Source organism: Carcharodon carcharias, chromosome 13, assembly GCF_017639515.1.
Source record: "Carcharodon carcharias isolate sCarCar2 chromosome 13, sCarCar2.pri, whole genome shotgun sequence".
In the NCBI taxonomy this organism is placed as follows: domain Eukaryota; kingdom Metazoa; phylum Chordata; class Chondrichthyes; order Lamniformes; family Lamnidae; genus Carcharodon; species Carcharodon carcharias.
The window spans coordinates 87,021,558-87,031,788 of NC_054479.1; the positions used below are offsets into that span (position 1 = coordinate 87,021,558).

At 42.5% G+C, this 10,231-nt stretch overlaps 1 protein-coding gene across 4 annotated transcripts; it reads left to right on the top strand.

Moving 5' to 3' along the window:
- Positions 1-4,148: 4,148 nt before the first annotated feature.
- Positions 4,149-8,081, top strand: bhlhe41 (basic helix-loop-helix family, member e41). Of its 4 annotated transcripts, none has more exons than XM_041203517.1 (5): positions 4,150-4,460; positions 4,573-4,636; positions 4,901-5,008; positions 5,335-5,446; positions 5,970-8,081. In XM_041203517.1, exons 1-5 carry the CDS (start codon positions 4,381-4,383, stop codon positions 6,827-6,829), a joined length of 1,224 nt encoding a protein of 407 aa, XP_041059451.1. In that variant the 5' UTR covers positions 4,150-4,380; the 3' UTR covers positions 6,830-8,081. The 4 variants fall into 4 exon arrangements, with proteins under 4 accessions (XP_041059453.1, XP_041059454.1, XP_041059451.1 ...); XM_041203518.1 differs by having other exon boundaries at positions 4,578-4,636; XM_041203519.1 differs by lacking the exon at positions 4,901-5,008 and having other exon boundaries at positions 4,149-4,460.
- Positions 8,082-10,231: the final 2,150 nt, after the last annotated feature.

The window sequence follows — 10,231 nt, forward strand, 5'->3', positions numbered from 1 at the left end:
GGCTAAGATTATCTATATAGGAGCAAAACCAGATATTTTTATCTTGGCCCACACAAAGTCTTCCTAACTCATCTCTTTTGTCCTCGCTGATCTATATTAGTTTTCAGTCCTCCAGCATGTTAAACTTAAAATTCTCATGCCCCTATCCAAATATCTCAACACCCCTCTGCAACTTCTTCCAGCCTTGTTTCTTCTCCAAAACCTAAAGTCCTTTGACTCTGCCCTGTTGTGCACCTCCCTCCTTTCTTTGTCCATCACTGTGGAGTCTTCAGGCTCCATGGTCCCATCACCCATGATGCATAACAAAACCCATTTGTCCAATTTCAGTTCATCCCTCTGCCACCTTGCTGCACCTAATATCTCCTTAAATTACTTCAGGAATTTGGTCCCAACAAGTTGGGTTGCCGATGTTCCAGAAATTAAAGGTTAATCTCCTGGGAACTGCTGAAAATAATCCAGAAGAAAAATCATGGAGATATTTTTTAAAGAAGTGTTTTGTTTGTTTTTTTAAAATTTCCTTTAAACATTTTACATTATTAGTTTAAAAATATTGCAAAGAGGAAAAATGTTGTTTGACAGAAGGTCATCTGATGAAACCTCGAGGAATACATCCAACCAGAGTTGCAACCCTACCCACTAATCCCTCTGGAAGTTTATTCCCACCATTGCTTACTCTATGTTTGAAGAAGAACCTCTTGTTCTCTTTCACTAGTTTGAACCACTGGCTCCATCTCTAACTCTTACAAAGCAATTTAAAATAATATTCTGCACTTACTTTCTTCACACAATCTTGTGTACACTTGAAAAGCAGCATCTCCAACACTGCAGCACTCCCTCAGCACTCTAACCTTTCCGCATAACTCAAATCCCTTGTATTTAGGGATCAGCCTCATGGATATTCTCCAGAATGCTCTCCATTGATCATCTCCTTTGTGTTTCACCCACCAGGCTGGACACAGTGCTCAAGGTGTAACCTGAGGGCTGTACATTTTGATTGTAATTTGACTCCTAACTCCAAACTTACCTGCCTCTTCACATCTTCCTCTGCCTCTTCACTTCCCCTTCCACTTTCTTTTTGAACATATGTTCAGGTAGCCCTCCTAATATCTCCCTCTGCTGCTTAGTATCCATTCCTTTACCCTCTGTGAACCACATTTGGACATTTTCTATGTTACAAATGCTACACAGATGCAAATTATTGATGAATGAATAAGGAGGAAATGCCTAAGGCTTTAAGAAGGCTGTATTCTCTCTAAACTTAGAATTTCCTTTTTATGTGGTCACCTGTGTTCAGCCTTGGTGTACCTGAATCAGTAACTTGCAATAGAAACTGCCACACCCAATTGAGCACAGACAGGAGCAGTACAATTACTCTTTCATCTACTGCCTCTGCTGAGGTAATAATTGAGAAGACAAATTAATCATGTTTGCATCTTTCTGCTTGGACTCTGACCTGCTTAAGAGATATAACAAAGACGCACATTGTAAACGAAAATCTCGATAATAAGCAATATGAGTTAAACTGTTTGGAAATAATGATGAAAACTTTAATATGTAAAAACTACACAAGATAAATATCGCATGTTAAAGTAATCCCAAACACATTATTGGTGTAGTAAGAATGTAACCTCAGGCCACTAGTAAATAGTCCAGATTGGTATCAATCAGCTGTGAGCCCAGTAGGCAGACCAGAATTATACTGCAGATGACTTCAGTCTGACCATCACCAAATGTAGCAACTACAGTTCTGCACATGTGCATAACTCCATCCTCCTTCCCCAAACACCACCTCTACCCTGCAAACACACACACATATACACACTGCTAGGGGACTGTTGGCAGTAGGCGTATCGGCTTTTTCCTATGTTTAAGAAATTAGTCGATACAAACTTCTCGAAAAACGCAGCCTTGCATCTGTTTGAAGTTTTGCAATAACTGATACAAAATTGGAAACAGTGAGTAGTGGTCTCTGTGGGGGAGGTCTCACACCCACCTTAGCTTTAGTGCCCTTGAATGCGAGAGCTGGACCTGACACTGCATTACACTGACGCTCCTTATTCATCAGAATACAGCATGTGAAAGTGCAATATGTCTTCTAAATAGAGAAAAACTAAAAGTAATGGGGCTGTTAAAACATCGATACTTAATTGGTGACATTATAAAGACAATATTTAAAACAAATAACCAGAGTTACACATGCCACATTACAGGGGCTCCTCCACAGCTCTTACTCTCTCACCGTTAAGGAAATATCCCAATTTATCTTTCTCGGATCCAAGATGGGTGACCTTGCACTTCCCCAAAACTGAACTCCATCTGCAATAGTTTTGCCCATTCGCTTAATCTGTCTATGTCCCTTTGTAACATCCCGACACAACTTACTGTGTCTCCCAATTTGGAGTCATCTGCAAACTTGGATATAGAACTCTCTAATTCCTTCATCCAAATCATTAATAAATACGATGAAAAGCTGAGATAACTGGCACCAAACATCAAAACTTATCATTGTGTTTGGATTTATCTTTAAATGGCCCTTTTCTGTAGCTGATTATATTATTTTACATACCATATACGTTAAAATATTTGAGAAGGAAACACTAGAAGAGACTAAGGGCAAACTTCAAAGCAAATTCACTAAATTACAGTTCTGGAAATTCTGGCTATTTTTGAAGCTTTAATCGGGAGTTAAAAGCCAACAATTTGACTTTGAATTTGCCGGATTCTCGGGACGTTGATATTTACACATTTTGCAGTGCCGTGCTGTTAATCTCATCACATTTCTTAGCCAACTCCCGTATGAGGCGTGCTGGAAACGGTTTGGTTAGTCTAAACCATTTATCACACATGCCCAGAACGCGCCATTCTCGCCACAGCAAAGTATTCCTGAATGGTGAGGCTGCAATTCAGCCACAACTGTTGCACATTGTCAACGTGACAACGACATGATTGAGGAAGCAATAAATATATTTACAAAATCTACTTTTCTTCTCAAAGGGAGCTTCCATCGGCATTAAACGCAGCAGGGTGACACTGTGACAAACTGCAATTCCAATTACATTTTTAAATAGATATGAACCGCACTGCATCGCTCCCATGATAACATATGCAGAATAATACTTATCGGACGTCACATTTTAAATGAAATAACAGGATTTGATTGTGTAAATCGGGCTTTGGGACACGTTCTGAGATAAAATAACAAATGTAGCTTGTGGGCTATGGGGAACATGATGGGCTCCACGGACACTCCATCAAGAGCAGAATTCAGCCATGCGCCCTAAAACTGAATTCCCCCTGTTTGGTTCCGTGGCTATTTCAATGTGCGTGGGCGGGGGGAGAACAAAATGTAACTAATGCAGATCCTGCTGAACTGTAGACAGGTCTGAGCAGGGATGCTCTGTTGCACTGGTACGTATGGCGTTCCAGTCATATGGAATTAAACAGGAGTTATGTGAGGAGGTTAAAGGGGCTCTTTATATGTGCTTGTAGTGGGGAGAGGAACGGGGGATAAACATCCGACTCTCCATCACATTGTTAGTCTTGTGTTTTGCTGGTGAAGGGTGCTTGCAGGAGTGAGGTACCACGGCTGAAGGGGAACAGACAGGTCGCCCAGTCGGCAAGCAGCCTGCACAAGCTGATCCCTGACTGTGTGCACGTCCATGCCAAGGCAGGCCCGTTAGTAACTACAGTTGATGGCTCTACATTATTTGAGTGAAAAATAAAATTGAAACCAAGCTCTGGTATGCAACATCCTCGTTTGTAAATGTTAAACTGGAAGAATAACTCCCGCTGAATGTGAGGAGGGAAAAGGGAGTGCACTTCTTGCAAAAGCGAGGAAAAACTTTCCCACCTGCGAGGAAAGCCTCCAGCTCTCACCAGAGCTCTTCCCTCAGCAGCAGTGGTTCCTGGTCAGCACCATTTCAGGAACAGGGGAGCGAGGAGAAGCTTTTTCAGACACAGTGCAGGAAGCAACACAATGACGGGGGCGGAATGCCAGCGTTATGTAACGGAAGGTTTGCAGTTTTCCTCCAACCTCCTGCTCCTTTTAGGGGGGGAGGGGGGGAGGGTTGGATTTGGGTTGGTGTTTGATGCCGCACGTGAGTGTGGGGAGCTGCTCCGGGCTCCCCGGTGCGCCTGCGCTTTTGGTGACAAAAACTGCTGGTCCCTCCGAGCCAGCAACGCAGAGAGTGAATGCAGAGAGACAGATAGATAGACAGAGTGAGATAGAGAGAGAAAGAGAGAGAGCAGGCTGCAACTCCTCTGCCCTCAGGGCTGTGCACCCTTCCCGGGGGCTTCTAGCTGTGCACAAGGGGCTGTCAATCACTTCTGGAGGGACAGTAACTGTACTTTGCAATCCTTATACCCCTCCAGACATAAATAATGCAGGACGATATACCTCTCTTGCAAGCCTCTGCTTGCTTAACAGAACGGAAGTTATTAGAAAACGCAGACTTTATTGGGTGAGTTTTTTTTTGCATAACATGTTTCCCCTCTCTTGCACTGATCGATTCTAAATCCCATGTGTGGGTTGACAGTAATATTTGAACTTACTGTGTTCCTTTTACTTTAAAGTGTAGAATATCATTCGATGTACGTGTGCAAGTCGAAGCGGGGAATGAAACGAGACGACAGCAAGGTGAGGGGCTGTGCAGTAGTTTTATTAACTGGAGGTGTGATGCTAATTCTTGGCTCTCCCCAAAGTTATGATCTGCTTTCTATTATCGCATTATTTAACATTGCGCGTTTAACTTTAAAATATATTTTAATGCCAAAGTGGCCCTGACACGCCAGTGACACACCTTGAAATGCAATGAGTATAATGTATAACAACGACACTGCTTTCATCTTTTTTATGGGGATTGACATTTTCTGCGGCGCATCTTGACTTCACGTTTTTCAGGAAGCCTATAAACTACCGCACAGGCTGATAGAGAAGAAAAGACGTGATAGGATTAACGAATGCATTTCACAGCTTAAGGACCTGCTGCCCGAGCATCTGAAACTGACGGTAAGGTACTGACCTCCGTCCTTTATTAATGTAATAATGGAAATACATGATGATCTTACTCCCCAGACACGGACAGTCACATTAACATTTGCAGCTTGTGTGCTTTAATTCCTTTTTGTGCAGTTCAGGGCTTAACATGTATCTTCTATGAGGAGCATAATCGTTTTAAAAATAGATATACTTACTGCAAACATTAACAGATTGCCAATATTATTGATAACTCTATTGGAGCTTTAACTATGTTTTAATTATAATTGGAGAAGTCAGTTACAAAAATAAAATTATTCCTTGTCTCTTCCCCCTCACCCCTCCCACCCCCACCCAAGACATTGGGACACCTGGAAAAAGCTGTGGTGTTAGAATTAACGTTGAAACACTTAAAAGCTTTAACTACTTTAACAGAACAACAGCATCAGAAGATACTTGCTTTGCAAAATGGTAAGTGACAGTATGGTACTTAAGCAGAAAGAGCTTTCACTTACATAGCGCCTTTCATGACTTCAGGGGATCCCAAAGTGCCTTCGTAACCATCAGGAGTGCTTTAGGATGGGGATTGGCACAATGCCCACCCTTGGCCAGCAACCCCCTTTCTGTCTACCCTTTTACTTTAGGAGTGGGAGAAAGTTCAACCAATTTACGTGCAGCAAACTCCGAGAAACAGTAATGTGATGATGACCAGATAACCTGTTTCAGGGTTGGGAAGGAGGGTGAAATACCGGCTAGGAAGCTGGAGACAACTTTCCTGCTCCTTCAGTTGTGGGATTCTTTATGTCCATCTGAGAAGGTAGGCAGATCCTTGGTTTGGCAAATCTCCCTGAGCAGATTTTTTTTGTTCAGTGCTGTTGTAGCCGAGTTGTTCGAATGATGGTTTCACAGGGTCGGCATCTGGCAGTTGTGAATTGCTACACAGCGCAGTTCGTATTCCTTCATTGGTGGTGTTTGTTTTGCGTTTGTTTTTGAGGTGACTGTGCCCTGAAAGGGACTGTGCAGTCGGATCTGGACGCCTTCCACTCGGGATTTCAAACGTGTGCCCGGGAGGTGCTGCAACACCTGACCAGGTTTGAAAGCTGGACCCCCAGGGAGCAGCGCTGTGCCCACCTGATTGGCCACTTGCACCAAGCTGCCACACAGCTCCGAGCCGATGGGGAGACGCAGACTTCGGGTGAAGGGCAGGTCGGTGCCCAGGTGGCAGAGCACAGCCGTTCCGGTGACAACTGCGTCCCGGTCATCCAGAGGACGCAGGCGGCAGAGCACAATGGGAGTGACACGGACACCGACAGCGGATATGGAGGGGATGGGGAGAGGTGCGAGGGGAAAAGCGAGAAGGAGTTCAACCCAGGAGATGGCCACGAGAGCCGGACTTACAAAATTAAACAGGAGCCCGATGATCCGCCGGCCAAAAGGGTCAAAGTTGATCTGGCCAGTCACATGACCAGCTCTGAGGCTGGCCATGACCCCACTCTGCACTCGATGATGGGGATTGGCACAATGCCCACCCTTGGCCAGCAACCCCCTTTCTGTCTACCCTTTTACTTCATTGCCCCCTCAGCAGCTGCTCCGTACATGCCCTTCCTGGACAAGACCAACCTGGAGAAATGCTGGTACCCGGCTCCCATCCCGCTCCTTTACCCTGGCATTCCGGCCCTGCATGGCATCTCGGCGCTGGCATCTGATAGGCTACTCAGCCAGAACCCATCCCCGGGGTCAGGCCCAGTGCTTGGGCCCCGTTCGTCCGAGTCAGAGCCAACTAGACCCCTCAGAGCAGAGCGAGCTTCGAGCCCAGCTCGGGAACCGCTACAGTCACCAAACAACATGTCCTAAAATGGTCATCCATATTTTGACCCGCCCTTCCCCCACCTCATATTCCCTCCCCACTCACATTAAAATATGGAACTAGACATTTCTCTCACATTGAGTCCTAGAGATGGAAGGAAGTGAGGACCAAATTCCAAAATTAAATGCCCCCACAGAACACAATTTTGAGCGTTCATAACTTGGTGACCTCCTTTGTTTAGAAGATGGACAAAGATCAAGTTAAAGTAGATCCTGTTAAGGTACTCTTAGAATTGGGGTGTAAACCTGTGAATATGCTGAGTAATTCTTTGGCAATCTTTTTGCAGATGAACTCCTCCCTCCCTCCAATGCTCGTGTTAACGACCATACTTAAAAGTGCCGGAAAAAAATCACCTGCTTTCATTTTTTTCTCAAACACCACAAATTAGCTTGAGTGTGAGTTGAGGTTGGTGGCAGCTTCAATTAAGTATTTTTCAGGACAGCATAACTAAAGGTCTATTTAAAGGGAAAAAAAGGCAAATTGCGTGCTCTGTATGTGCCTGTACCAATGGTTTAAAACAGGAGCACAAAATGAGGAGAGGAGAGATCTGGGATGGGTAGATAATATAATCTATTCGAATCTTTGCACCTTTTTTGAGTTAAATAAATATGGATTTTGGGGAGAGAAATGCCTTGCCCCCACCAGTTCATGGCAGTCCTGAAGCCCTGCTCTGATTTATGTATTAACTCTTGTGGCCTTCTTCAGAGATGAAAGTCGCTGGTTACATTAATAATATTTCTTTCCCCCATCCCTCTCTCCGCACTCTGACAATTGAAAGTCACAGTTGAGAGCCTAATCACCCAGACTGAGGCGACGGTGGCCTCAGTGAGACCTATTTTTAGTTGTTGCCAAGGCAGCTGGTTTGGTGATGCTGTGAAGTGTTATGTAACAGCTGAGACACATCCCTGCCTGAGCATGAGCTAGCACTCGTATTCATCCTGGTTACATTACTGCTGCTGTATGCCTGACGCGCTGCGTTCTAAAATATTGTGAAATATATATATTGCCTAAAGTGGCTTTTGTTTTGTGTACTGTAAATAGTTTGTGAATAATCATGAATCTCGTCTGATATGCTATTTTTGTAGGGGGATAATACATGATAACCACTGAATATTTTATGTTTTCAGCAAAATGAATTTTATGAAGAATTGTTCAATAATGTTTGCACTTCTTGGTAGTGCTTTATGCTTATGCAGTCTTAAGTTATTAAAATAAATACTGTCTGCATTTAAAACAAAACATGAGTGATTGATTCCCAGTACAGCTGTTTGAAAATGTGTTTTTCTTCAGACTATGAAATTACTTGTGATTTTACAGTCATACATACCTGGAATGTATTTAACATAACATATTACAGTTTCCAGCTAAAGATTTTCATCGACTGCCAATAGGGGCAGTTTTAACATTAAATACAATGGAAAAATCTAAGAGTTTAAAACGAATTAAAGAGCAAGGGGGTAATGAAAAGTCCAGCGCTGTGTAATTGGTCAACACCCTATGCTATGTCTTTTGAAATTTAGAAGTCAACAATACACTAAACACATGGGACACACACATTTAAGTCTGATGCCGCTAAAGTGAATAAAGCCAGTCACCAAATGTATCATTAATAAGAGGTGCAGGCTCCATATTGAATGTCATACTAATAAAGCATTTTGCAGTTGGCTTTGGATGATGTTAAGTGCAGAAAAGGTCTAAGAAATATAAAATACAAACTTTGTCTTTAATTTACACATATGTTACATTACCACAACTTGTATTTTTATATGTAATTAATAGGATGAACAGCCTATAGTGCTTCACAGGAGCATTTATAAGACAAAATTTGACACCTAGCCACATGGGATATTAGAATAGATGACCGAAAGCTCAGTCAAAGAAGTAAGTTTAAAGGAATGTCTTGAAGGAAGAAAGAGAGGTGGTATAGTTTAGGGAAGGAATTGCAGAGCTTAGGGTCTCAGCAGAGGAAAGCATAGCCACCAGAGGCGGGGTAATTAAAACCTGTGAAGCACAAGAGGCCTGAACTGGAGAAAAACAGATACCTGGAAGATTGTGGGGCTGGAGGAGATGATAGAGATCGGCAGGGGCAAGACAAGAAGGGATTCAAAACAAGGATGAGGATTTTAAAATTGAGGCATTGCCAAACTGAGAGCTCACTAACTATAAAGCCCTGCTTCAGATTTAAGTTTTATGTTTATGTTTCCTGTGATAATGAAATGACCTTTTACCTCTCTTAAAGGTCACACGAGAGGCTGGGAAGTATAGACGGGGATTTTGAGTGTATCAGATTAGTTCAGAGGTGATCATCCTATACCAATTATGGAAAATGCATGTTGTGGCTTGGACTTGCAAAATCAAACGTTGCATTTGTTTGCAGTGTGTTTTCAATGGGGAGTGTTTGTTTCACTTGACTAGTTTTTGCATCATCTATGTAAATATTTCTGTAATTGGAATCTTGTCCCATAGCAAAGCATTTTCATGTTGGATTGAAATACCTGTCTCTGCGCCAGAACCATTCAAACTTCGTATATGACTTTCCTGGGAACTTAAGACAACAGTTGCTGTATGACTTGCTGCCATGGGAATGTATTAAGATGCAAGCTTAAGTGTTTCTGCTAAACTAAAGTTGAATTCCAAAGCAGGGCGTACTGTTTACCAAAATACAACCAGTGTTCCCCCATTCAAACAGAAATCAAGCAAATAGTTACTATGAATGGATATACTGTTGATTATTACAGTATGCTGCACACAGGCACACAAGTTACAATAAATTGAAAAATCTAATTGTAACTGATTTTAGCTATTTCCCAAAACAAATCTCTGAATAAGATGGTTGTGCACCTCAACACGTTGCTGTTTATAAGGGCTGGAGTTGAACAGTCCAGAGAGACATTGTAAAGAAACAGAAAAGTTGACAAAAAGAGGTAGAAGAGAGACAGGGAGAATGGGATGAGTGAAACAAGATTCATTAGACTGCCTCCATCACACCACTGAGGTGAAAAGAGAGTGGATCCTGGAACAAACAGAGCACCATACTTGAAAATCTAACAGATTACATTTACATTTATCATTTAAATGAACTGTGTGGGACTTTATTGACAAAAGTCCACAAATCAGGGGTTACAGTCACAGATTCAGCTGAGAAAAAGGGCTATTTTTCAAACGAGATTGGCATGTTAAATGATGACCTGATGGAGCTCATCAAGATTATGAAGGGTTATTGATAAACTGATGATTGTTTCCACTGTTTGTCAGGACCATATAACACAAGTTGAGGAAAATGACAAACAAATTGAAAGCAATACCAAGTTTTGAACCAGTGTTAATTAATTTTTTGGAAAGTGAATTCTTTTCTCAAAGAGTGTGGGGAAACGGCAGGGATGTGGGAT

Bases quoted from the DNA above. Each gene is read 5' to 3' on its own strand.
- bhlhe41 (XM_041203517.1), top strand. From the start codon at position 4,381: ATGCAGGACGATATACCTCTCTTGCAAGCCTCTGCTTGCTTAACAGAA. The intron at 4,637-4,900 runs GTGAGGGGCTGT...CACGTTTTTCAG, and splicing joins TGAAACGAGACGACAGCAAG to GAAGCCTATAAACTACCGCA. The intron at 5,447-5,969 runs GTAAGTGACAGT...TTTGTTTTTGAG, and splicing joins GATACTTGCTTTGCAAAATG to GTGACTGTGCCCTGAAAGGG.